At 35.6% G+C, this 12,300-nt stretch overlaps 1 protein-coding gene and 1 long non-coding RNA gene across 21 annotated transcripts in view; one reads left to right on the top strand and one right to left on the bottom strand.

Moving 5' to 3' along the window:
• Nucleotides 1-12,300, bottom strand: part of LOC310898534 — a 136,479-nt gene that overhangs the window by 12,497 nt on the left and 111,682 nt on the right. For 7 of the 8 annotated variants that reach the window (XR_014583401.1, XR_014583403.1, XR_014583404.1 and 4 more), the window contains one exon: nt 8,949-8,996. This is a non-coding gene — a long non-coding RNA (uncharacterized lncRNA). Of the gene's footprint in view, nt 1-8,948; nt 8,997-10,613; nt 10,667-12,300 lie in introns of all 8 variants that reach the window. The other variant, XR_014583402.1, reaches the window with a different exon arrangement.
• Nucleotides 1-12,300, top strand: part of LOC310898533 (uncharacterized protein) — a 264,997-nt gene that overhangs the window by 248,885 nt on the left and 3,812 nt on the right. The window contains exons 1-3 of one of the 13 annotated variants that reach the window (XR_014583394.1): nt 4,270-5,693; nt 8,124-8,199; nt 9,834-10,607. The exons of 8 other annotated variants lie outside the window; for them this stretch is intronic. Coding sequence is in view for 1 of the 5 variants with exons in the window: in XM_083833772.1 (XP_083689898.1) it covers nt 8,124-8,199; nt 9,834-9,839 (82 nt within the window). In the remaining 4 variants the exon portion in view is untranslated. 4 more of the 13 variants (XR_014583395.1, XM_083833772.1, XR_014583392.1 and 1 more) reach the window with 4 other exon arrangements.

Raw genomic sequence — 12,300 nt, 5'->3', positions numbered from 1 at the left:
AACATCAGTCAGTCCTCTCATTAAAAAAATCCACCACCAAATCCCGCCCCCCCCCCCCAAAAAAAAGCCTCAGAATCTCAGAATCTCAAATTCCATCATTCCTGATAAGCACTACGATGTTCCTTATCTCTCATTTGCAGTTCATATCCTGAGCTACATAGATTTAGTGTTAGAGATAAGGATATGAAAAAGTAAAGTGATATTAACACGCATGTCACAACCTGCTAGCCTCTCTGGCTGCTACACCTTGTGTTGTAAATAGAAGCGGTCAGTGAGTCTGCTCAGGAGCTTAGGATCTGACCACATGTCATTTAACATTAGACCAGCTGAGCACATTCAGGGAAAACAATACGAGCCATCTCAATGGAGAAAGAGATGATGCAAAAATAAATAAATAAATAAAGGAGGGAGGACAGCACAAGAGAGAAAAAGCAGAAGTGTGGAGGACCACCGTATCTCTGTAGGCTTCTTCTGGAGCAAGCAGATAAAATCTGCCAGGTGAAGACAGAAGAAGGGAAAGCAAGCCATAAAGCCAGGCTTTTGAAAGTTGTCACCCAAATGATATCAAACCATACAAATTATATTTTGTTGCTTATATTGTGCTCACTGGTGATAGATACTTGTCAAAGTTTTAACCAAGACAATTTTCTGTCCTTTTTTTTTTTTTTTTGTATGGGTGACATTTTGATGTCCTAAAACATAGGTAACAACAAACAATGGTGGCATTAAAATAGCACTCACAGTAATAAATGGTTCCTTGAAACAATATTGTGGTGTTTGAGTCAAGTGGTTACCTTCACAGATCTATGTGGTATTTTTCTAAATTTTTTGGGAAGGCACAGAAGTTAACCTTTGTGCTTTTCTTGGGAACTGAGAGAAAGAAGGATTGAGTCACCACTATGATGCAGAATTCTTCTTTACAACAAGTTAGAGGTTTCCCAGAAAAAAAAATAAAAAGGAAAAAAAAGAAAAAATAAAAGAAAAAATAAAGAAAAAAATTATTTTCCTTTCTACAGACTTTTTTTCTTTGTGTGTTTTAGATTTACGGTAAACTAATCAAAACTAATTGAAGGCAAAATAGAGCACAAACAATATAATATCCTCAAACATTCTTTTAAAGGTCACTGGCACAACTATATTTATTTTTAATATATTTTTAATTTTGTTGTGTAATAAATAAGCAGAGATTATTTCCTCAAACCAACCAAGGTTTCCTTAGCTTGTTTTCTTGACTTCACATTTAGAAAAAAACATTGTGAACTTTAATTACTTGGGAAAAAATGCTGTCTTTCCTCAAACCATTATTCTCTATCACTTTACCTGCAAAGAAAAAAACAGCATGCTTTTTTGAGTGATCCTCAAGTAACTTAAATTTAACTCAATTCTGTGATTGAGGATAGAGCTCTTCTGGTGAACAGCTGCCTGTTGCAGCCTATATATGTTTCTATTTGTTAAAAGTCTACTTCTAAATTAGAAGCAATTCAAAATGATTTGGGTGAAATGTTGTCCTTTAAGAAATTATATTGTCAAAGAAAAAAAAAACATAACATTGGTTAATTTAGATCATTGTTTGTGGAAAACAGATTTACTGTTTCATTTTGTGTTTCTCTGTAAGTTATCATTTTTTTCTTCTTTTTTCTTTTTTTTTTCTTTTTTTTTTTTTTTCTTTCCAAACACAAACAACCTTTCTTTCTTCTTCCACAGTTTATTTTGAATTTCAAAGTGGGAAATAATGGGATGAGGATTTTTTGATTTTTTTTTCAGTTGAAATGCCTAGACAGTAATGAAATAAAATATTCTATGCATTCTTAAAAAGCCAGACACCTGTTATTGAAAGGGAAATAATGGCCAAGAAAAAGAAAGAAAAGAAAAAAAGAACAGGTGCAGTTAATGGGCTGGACTAAAGTATCACGGGAGATTTTCAAAACCGCAGATGAATTTAGCTGTACCAGTTCAGAGGAATATAAATGAACGTTGCTTACTTTTTTTTTTTTTTTTTTAATTTTAAAATTCTCCTCCTGAACATGGCTTCTAGGGGGAAGACTACTTGAAATAATTATAGACTTATAAGAAAAACATGTTGCCACCACCTAATATGACAAGGGTAAATGCCAGTCATACAATAATTTTTCACAGACAAACAGTATAACAGAAAATGTTACCAAGCATTGTCAGTTAGAAGAAAGAATAGTCTTGCCTTGCACCTCCTCTTTTTATTTAATTACTTTATTTCAAAACTGTCTTTGAGTGGTGATCAAGGTCTGGGCATTTGTCCCAGGCAGGCAATATTATCTTTTTGTTCCCCTCTTTTGGCCTAGCACAACCTTTAGTCCTACCTACACTCCCTGTAGCATTTGTTTTTCTAAAGCTGTACTGGAGAATGATGAGTTTATAAAGAAGTAGACTGCATCTTAGTGCATGAAATCATTATATTATTAACTAAAAAGTCTTTTGGTTCCCCATACCCGTACTCCAATTATATACATACATTTATTCACATCTTTCAATTCTGTTAAAAGCAAGTTTCAAAGAAGTTTTGCAACTATACAAAAAATAACCCTCTAGCTTATTAATGGACAACTCTTGCTCATCTGAAGGCCTAATTCACACATTGTGCTGATTAAAACACAGCAAATTAATTTAGTGAGATGGTGCGCTTATCCCTATTCTAAAACCTTCATTCTTATCCAAACATATTTTGTAAGGTCTACCATTTGAAAAGACAGTGAAAATTGCGTAGTGAAGTGATTTTGGCTTATTCTAATAGCCATAGTAAGGGAGCTTTTTTATCATGTTTTCTACCCTTAGTAGACCATCATCTCCCTTTATATTCAGTATCATAAACTGTTTTATGAAAAAGCCTGTGTAGTCAAAAATGCAAACTGCTTTTCTTGGACTGTTTTGTTATTACTTTTATTTTCCATGAAATACCTCTCATGTATTCTTCCTGCACAATAACACACTGCATGTGAATTCAAAGCAATAACCGTGTTATTTCTTTTGTTCCAGTGACTCACTTTTGTTAGGAGCAAACTCTGTGGTGTTAGTCGTTACCCCTGAGATAATATCATACATTGCATTCCAGCATATAATGGATTTTAATTTGAAATTATGGAAAATAAAGTGATCAAAAATAACACATAGGTGATACATACAAAATCATCTTCAGGCCTGGATTAATATGTCTGTCTTTTCTTCAGATCAGGGTGGCCTTTTTTTTTTTTTTTTAAGACAGTTCTTAACGCTTGAACAAATCCCTTTTTCTTCCCCTTGGTAATGTGGTTAACTGTCTGGAATGTGAGCCACTGGAAATTCTTCCCCACAGAAGAATCCCCATTAAGCTTTCAAACAGAGTTACTTCATCCCCACAGCTGCATGGATAGAAGACTTTCTAGTGCCTAAATACTTACTGTATATGTCATCCTTAAATTTTTTTTTTATTATTTTTTTTTTATTTTTCCCAGCCAGAGCTTTAGGAGCAGGTGCTAGCCTTTTGCTTCCTTTCTGCTTCCTCTGTGGGGAATGGGCTGGAAAGAGCCAACTAATTAGAAAATTCTACAGGGAAATTAATTCTGCAAACAGCTGAGGAATGGCATTTCAGTATAATGCTCACTTTGTCTGTCAGCAGGGCCCTGGCTGGCTTGACGAGTGGCAGTTCTCCCAGATGTTACACATGTTGTGATGAGACCAGAACTGCATCATACGTTAGCCCATTTACTCAAATATGTGATGCTCTGGAAGAGTAAATGCACTAAAACCAGCATTCAGGACATACTATGTTGCTGTCACAAGGCAACAGCATGGTAGTTTTACATGGGCTTGAACTGTAGCAATGAACTTGTTTTTAGTGACTTTAGTTCCAAATGTTGTCTTTGCTTTCATGTAGGGATAAGGCACAGAGGAGGGCAGTGAATAAACTGCTTAGTGTGAAAGGGCTAGATTCTCAAAGTTAGGCTTGCATTGTGTACACATCTAATGTAGGTGCAGATCTGTAACATGTCTGAGCAAAACACTTAGACTGTTGGCTTGTTATGTGCATGTGAGAGTAGTCAGATCTGCATTCACAAACTTCCTTGTTCAGAGACACTGGTGACTTAAAACTGCAAAGACCATCCGCTCTGAAGGAGCCTGTTGTCAGATGCTTTAGCAAATGCACTGTCTTGGAGAAGATGATGACAGTCTACTCTTTTTTCAGTGGTCTTACCAGTACCTGTTTCATCATCTTAATACTTTTTACTTACAGACTAAAACCCCATTTAGCCACTTACTCTATCTTAAGTGATGTCCAGGTTCTTAGCTCTCTTCTCATGGAAGCCACAGCCCCTTGCAACCCTCAAACCAAGAACAATGTAAGAAATTCAGTCCTCCTCCCAGACGTGTTCCTTATCTATCCCTTCCAAAACCCCCAATTTTTTCCTCAAGCTATTTTTAACATGAGGTAACCCTCATCGGCAGGCTTCTCATGTACACCACTCTCAGATAGACTTGACATCTGTTGTCTCTGTCCTGCCAGGAGATGGCCTTGGGCTTTGCTCTAGTGTTTAGCTATGCAGAAGTATTCCCTAGACTCCTGATGTCTGGGAATTTACCCAGGACTTAACATAGAAAAAGGGACTTGTGAGTGCCCGTTAAGTAATATAGAACTTCTTTTCCTATTTTTTTGGTCCAAATATGATGTTGAAATTCACAGTATTGTGTTTATCTTTGTGGGTGGCAGTGGGTTCATTTCTTTTAGATCTATTATTTTCACTCTTGTATTATTGAGCTCTTTGTTGTACTCTATATTTGTCATGAGTATCTAAATCCTTTCCATTCCTGTGTCTCCTATAAACTAAGAATATAACAACTAATATGCTCATGTACAAGTCCCATGGAGATATGTCAATTTTCTGTAGCTGAAGATTTTCCAGTGTTTCTTTTTTCTTGTGTTTGTTCTACTGTATCATGATCCTCTGCCCCTTCCTGTTCCCTTCCTCTTCCCTTTTCCCCTTCCCCTTCCCTTTTCCTTTCCTCTTCTGGTTCCCTTTCCCTCCATTTTAATTGTCCTGTACTTCCTGAGTGTGGTCATACTCTATATTTTGTCTCAGTCAGAAATCTATTTGCTCTTGATTTTTTTATCAGTCTGTTCTCTCCAGCACAATTACAGTACATTGCACAGTATTGGATTCAAAAACTGTGTTTAATAGTGAACAATCTATATCCTATAACCAATTCAGTGTTTTCATGCATAAGGTATTTGAGAATTACTTGGATGTGTACTATTTTTAATCAAAAACTCAAAATTTTTGCTATACTCATGCTGAAGTATGTTCACCTTCCGGCACTAAACACTAAGTTAACTAAAAGGCTTTGACTTAATACAGTCATTTTCATGGAAGAAGATCACTCTTGTAGCTGCTAATAGTAACATTCCATCTTTTTCCTTTAAGATAAATCAAGCCCATTTCTATACCTACTGAATTTACTTCATGTGATAGCAATTATAGGTTTCCTAATGAGATGTAATTTCCTATTAAACCATTGAAATTAAATCACTACTGAGTATTAACACCTTCCCCTTTTCTAGTTAATAATTAAAAAGAAAAAAAAAAACCTATTTCTATGTTTTGGTTAATTTCTATAGTTACATGTATTAATAAATTGAAAGGATTAAAGAGTGGCAATCTCCAAAAGAGGTGCATGGACTGTAAAATGTAAGCAACTTGATAATTCTAAGACCTCTTTGAGCTAGAGAGGTCCTTATGTTCACAGATGGAAGATTTATTTTGCAATCGCATTTTCAGAATTAATTGACTTTTTAATTTTGAAGTCCTAAATGCATCACTACTTGGCAGTTTTCCAAAGTGCATTGTAATATATCTGATGCATGCATTATGGAAATTTGTCAAGTGGTCCATGTTTAAAATGAAGGTCTGTTTGCATTTAAAGGAAGAATACAATTGCATTATTAGGTATTATTATCACATATTCTTCTTGAAGAATTGCAACTTTTATTGTGGATTGCTTAGTAATTACAGGAATACTGCCAGATGAAATTTTTAAAGTCAAATGAGAAACAAAATGGAAAAGGTGTGATATTTATTGCAGCTAAATGTCTAGCTAGATTGCCTTTACATGTTACCTATATAAAAGTTCTAAATGATTTAATCTTCTACTTACTGCCATTCAGATGTTCAAAACACTGACCCAATTGTCATGCAATTTTTTTTTTTCGACTTATCACAATGGATTAAACCTAAAAAATCTATATTATGGAGATTCACTTGAATAATTTCCATTAAATGGATTTTTGTATGGGATATATTTTTTTTCCAAAGTTCAGCAAGAGTCAACATTACCTGTATGTGCTTATTAGCCAAAAAATGTAAATACAGGAGAAAGCTGCAGCTGCCTGTTTAAGTTAGGGAATAATTGCATGTTTGCACTATTAGCTTAATTTTATACGTGATGAATCTTTATGAGTTCTCCTATACGGTGCGACAGAGCTAGAGCGGCATGAATAAGAATGTTTTCATGTGAGGGTCATCATAAAGACCAGGAGAGTTCAGTCAGGAAGGAAGACATGTTCTGTTGTGGGGACATAAGGATGACGGGGAGGTCAGGTACGTTGGACAGTGAATTCAAAACCAACTCCCAGTTAATCAGAATACTTCCTTATGTTCTAAACACAATGCTTGTTTCCTTTGCAGTAGACTGAAATGTTTTGTTTTGTCTTTGTGTATTCAAGAATACTGAGCTTCTAATTTGTTTTCAAAAGATCTACACTTTAAAAAATGTAAATCTATTTCAAAATGATAAAGCTTGTTTAAAAATTCAAAATCTTATTTATTTACCTATTTTCACCTCAAAGAAAAGTAGTTCACTTGCCCCAGTTTTGGGAACAATGCTACTCACAGAAGTTGATTTGAGTTTGTAAAAGGGTTTAGCATGTCCCAGCCTCACTCCACTTTTCAATTCATTTTCTAGTCAAGAAATATCTTTCACCTCTATCTGTAATGTTTTGTTCTGAAAGATTTTATTTTATTTTTTTGTGGGGGTGGGGTGTATATATGTTTGTCACACATATTGCAAGAGTTAAACAAAACCAGTTTGATTTATGACTTGTTTTGTTTGGATGAGTTTGTGAATAGCAATGCTATATATGTTTTTAATTAAATTCTTTCCTTCCTCCCAAGGATGTTACTATCCAAAACAAATTGAGAATTTTGTTTAGAAAATTTACACACACCTTGTATTATTATGAATACTCTTGAGACATACTTGTACCTGGGGTAAATATTTACAAGAATGGTTTCCAAAGTTCATAATCAAAACTTTTAAATTTTCATCATGTCTCTAAACTTTAACATATACTTGGGTTAATACCACATTGCAATATTAACATATATTCTGTATTTTACATAATAGACACATACCTGCAAAATTTAAACCTTTTCTTTATACACTGTTCTAACAACTACAGACAACACTCCTGGCAGAATTTCTTAGTTGTTCAGTAAGGTCAACATTTATAAAGCATTTTATCTAGTACACTTAAAAAAATTTCCTCTAACTACTCTAAAAATATGACTGTTATTCATTTCTCTGAAGTCCCATTAATTTGTTATTTGTAGGCATGGCCTAGAAAGGAAGGATACGGAGATAGGGGGAGTGAATCGATATTTTATTGTAGTGACACTCTTGTGTTATTTCAGCTAGTCAATTTTACTTATAACCTTCTGACTGCAGTGCTGTCCATTGCAGTTGTTCAAAAATGAAAGGCCATATCTTCTTTGCTGCTAGTTCATGTGACGTAACACAGATGAGAAAATAGGTAGATATTTACTCCAGTTTAATTCTCTGATCAAAGGCTCTGAAAATTAGAACCTGAACCACCTTCCTCAGTGATGAGGTATGCAGGGGGATGGACCTGTGCAGAAGGCAAAACCTGCTAACCTTCTTTTTGTGGTCCCTATCCAATTCTTCCTCTTGAAATAATGCCTGCCTCAGACTTAATGTCTTAGGAGGCCTTGGAAATTTTATGGGTTTGTCATCTGAGCAGCTGAGGAGACTTTTGAAAATGTACCTTCAGATGACTCACACACATTAAATTTATCAGAACCTTACCTGTGTTTTTAAAACAGCATGAAAGGACGCATGTCAGCAGTACAAGGAAAAGAGGTGGGTGTTGGTGATCTAGGCTACCGTCTTACAGAACAGGTAAGCAGACCTCAGCAAATACCTCACCTCCCTCGCAGCAGGCCACGAGAAGTGTTATTAGCAATGCCATGTGCCCAGTGATACTAATATTAATGCACATTTGTTAGCCTTCAGAAATCTCTTTAGATATTAGTTTTGTCACTCATAGCTATTAGAGATATCTCTCTAAACATGAACACGAACAGGTACCTTAATATTTAGATGGTGTCTAATTGACAAGTTATGTAAAAGTTCTTCACCTACAGCGAAAAGAGATAAGCAAGAACCTGACTTTCAGTTTTCTTAATTTTAATCTGTCATCTAATCATTCCGCTGTATTTATCAACAATGTCCAGAAAGACAAGAGCTTAATTGTGCTAAAGATTAATCTAAGTATGCTATTTAAACAACTGCACATTGTGGCCAGAAAACCATTTTGTGAAACTCATCTGATGGCCTGCTGTTGTTTTAAGAGAAGTGTATTGAGGGTGGCTGAGTATACTAGATCAGGTCCCTCCTGGCTGAAAGAAATAAAGGCATTGCATTTGGGTTAAAAAAAAAAAAAAAAAGAGAGAGAGAGAGAGAGAGAGAGAGAGAGATTCCCCAAAGGACCATGATTCTCATGCCATCAGTTAATAAAAATTTTACTGGTGACTTCCACAGAAACAAGGTTAGGACAGTATTGACTGCTTCTGAAATCCCAGTCTTAATCCCAGCCTTCTTAAATATCTGATAGATAAACAATGATGTCCAAAATCCCCTTGGCCTACCTTTCCAAATAGTGGGGGAAAAATGAAAATCTCTGCCTCTCAGTCCCACTGAAATCAAGAGAAAATAAATTGTTAGTTGTTTTTTGTTGTCTTCATAGAAAAAAAATAAAAAAAGGAAATTAGATGAACATAGAGTGATTTCTGACACATTTGGCAAATTGCAGTGTTTTCAGAAGTTTGCTCAGAAAAAACTGTTGTGTAAGCATCCACTCAGTCTGAGTACAGGAATTTCTTGCCAGGAAGGGGAAAAAAAGATCACCAGCTGGCAATATTCATCCTTTCTACTCATATTTTCTTTGCCTATGACTCCCAAAGTGTTTGGTGGAAATGGCAATTAGTCTTTTGTTGCTTGTATTTTTGCAACTAAAGGACAGGAGAATTAAAGTGAAGATATGAAAATATGCATGCTTGAAAAGTTATGTTCCTGGAAAAGAGAGAGACAGATGAGCTGACGGAGAAACCCAGTGCTCAGATCTACGTGAAGAACATTCAGATGCTTAAACTTTATGAAAGACAAATCTCTTATTTAATAGCCTAAATTATGCATTAAGCAATTGCCCCAAACTTTCATAACTCACATAGGAAGAGAGCAGGAATAAAAAGAACATAAAATATTCAGTAACCTATCCCAACTACTAGACAATATGCCTTGTCTTTCGTTTAAGGAAAAGACCTGTATGGCCTGAATTCCTATCTTCCCCCTTTTCTATCCCTCCCCCTCCTTTTTCTTAATAGAAATGTGTAATCTGAGGAGCAATTTTAATTCACCCAAAATGACTTTAACTGAGTTGTTAATGAGGAGCTAGAAAAAGCTGCAAGTCTGATACTTTGCTTTACATAGCCATTGTTTCAAAGATTGATAATTACTTATTCATTTCCATTCAGCTGTAGATTATGCCATACACAGCCATGTAGGATTTGTCCAGAAGTTGACATGTCCTTTCACTGCCAAAAACTTTGGTCAGCATGAAGTGGAATGAAGTCAAATACAGGAAGGAAAGTGTTATTGATACTGAAAGAATTTGAGACCTCAGCTATCATCAGACACAACAAGTCATTTCTTCCTTTTTATTGGAAGGCGTGTAATTATGGATCAGACAAAAAATGCTAAGAAATATTTCAAGACGACATTTGCTTTCTTGAAGCTAATTCTGTCATCAGGGTTCTTGCCAGACATAAGCAGAGCATCAAATTGTGGGTCTTGTTGTGTGTGTGTGTTTTCTTAGATGAAGAGAAGTTATAGATGTAAAAAAGGTAAAATTTTGGAGCTCGGCCTGTTAGTGTCTGTTTCAAGGGGCCCTACTAAATATCTTTATGCCCTCAAAAAACCTTTTGTAAAAGAAAGATAAATTCAAAACAATGTTGGTAAACTCTATTTTGATTTACTTAAGTGGATAAGATTATGATGGAAACACCTGATTACATTGTCAGAGTCTAGGAATTTTAAGAAAAACTCAGGTACCAGATAAACTCAAGCTATCATAAGTCAAATTAATTTTCAAATACATCAATTAAAAGATGTTACGCATGCAATGCTTATGCAGAGAATTTTCCAAGTTAGTTGTAGAGATTTAAGTATGGCACTAGCTGCATGAATTTAACCCTCTTATGGTAACAGTGTTGCTTTCAGCTGGAAATGAGGACATATACAAAATATTTGCTTACCTAAAACTAGACTTCAGTGAAGCCATTTTCAAAATTTTATTGTCATGATCATCCTAAGTTAAAATGAAATTTTATGCAAAAGATTATCAAAATTACAACAGGATTCTTTTGCTAGTGTTACAGGACAAACATGTATAAGTCAAAACACAGAACGTTAACTGAACAAAAAAGAAGAAAATGTGTTGGACATAGATAGTAGTTATTCAGAAAATGTTAGCATAGGGGAAAACTAAGAAATTTTATGTATCTCATCTATTCTTAACTGTGATTTCAGTGTAAGCCACATTTTTCTTCTGAATACAGCCAGTTGTTATTGGTGCCTGCATCTTAAAACTACCTTGAAGAATATTGAGTGAAAGCTAATTCTAATTAATTACTATTTAATCAATTAATATTTAAAAAGAGCAGCTTTACATGCAAGAAATTCAGGGGTAAATCTGCAAAGAATACAATGCTGGCTAGTGCAACACCTAACTTGAAGGCATCCTGCCAGCTGGTAGGGATTTTTGTTCCAAGTGTAGGCACTTCTCTTCCTTAATGAACGGACGGGAAGAGCTAAGTCAGCTCAGAGTAATGTCACTGGAGACAAGCGAGCTGAACTCTTCCAGAGAAAAACAGCAAGAAGTCAGCTGTATCCCTTAGAGTAAGGCATTTTACTCTACTTAGGTTTCTCTACCGTGAATCTGGTCTTTGAATTAAACATGTTCAAACTGGCCAAAGGAAATCCCATCCCAGTATTTAAAGCACTCACCTAAGTGGGGACCTGTTTTCAAAAATCCTCTTTGGCCTGAAAGCATATGTCTCTGGCTCCCAGCTTCTGATCTTACTGAGGTTTTTTGCTTAGTGTGTATTGCTTACTTTGAGGGATGGGGAGGAGACTGCAACTGATCGATCAACTTAGTTAAATGTTCCTTGGCAGAGGAGGGAATGGTACTCAGGTTTCTGTTGCAATGAGTACTTTATTAACACAGAGTACATCAGATTGACAGGCAGGTACTTGATGGTCGCAAACTGCTAGGATTACTGAGGGACAGCTGCATCATTCAAGTAAATTAGTGCAATCAGTATTCAATCACAGGGTCATATACATATGAGGATGGAATATCAAGCCAGAGACCTGTGAAAATCATTTTCTTCACCCATACCACAATGAACACTGTCTCAGTATACAGAATGAAATAACAGTGAGTCGTTCTATTTTTTCAGAACTTTTCTATTAAATTCAGAAAAATCATGGAAGATACCATTGTCTGATGAGAAAAACTTTATTAAGATGAATAAAAGGAAAAAAACAGCAAAATCCTTTACTCTGTATACTTCTACAGGGAGCACAGAGAAAGCCATATGTGCAAATTGGCAGAGAGATCAGATTGTTTTGACTACCTCTGCAGTGAGCTGAGCTGTAACAGCCTGGCAAAGTGAGGAATCAGTGCTGAACCAAACTCATATCACACGGAGAGGTACCATTCTCCTGCTATTTCATGAGAGCACATAGTTGAATGTTTGTGTGAACGTGTGGCTGGAGGGGCACTCCATTTATGACAGGCTACATATGTCTGTGGAACGTTGCTCTGGAAGAATTTGCAATGAGATTTCCAGCAGGAAGCACAAATGCTAAGCAGATGTATTTTATTCCAGACCTAAACTGTTGGACTCTTCAGTTTTAGGCTCAGATTGGCAGAAAATC

Source organism: Anser anser (genome assembly GCF_964211835.1).
Source record: "Anser anser genome assembly, chromosome: 4".
Taxonomy (NCBI): domain Eukaryota; kingdom Metazoa; phylum Chordata; class Aves; order Anseriformes; family Anatidae; genus Anser; species Anser anser.
This window is presented reverse-complemented; position numbering and strand designations above follow the sequence as displayed.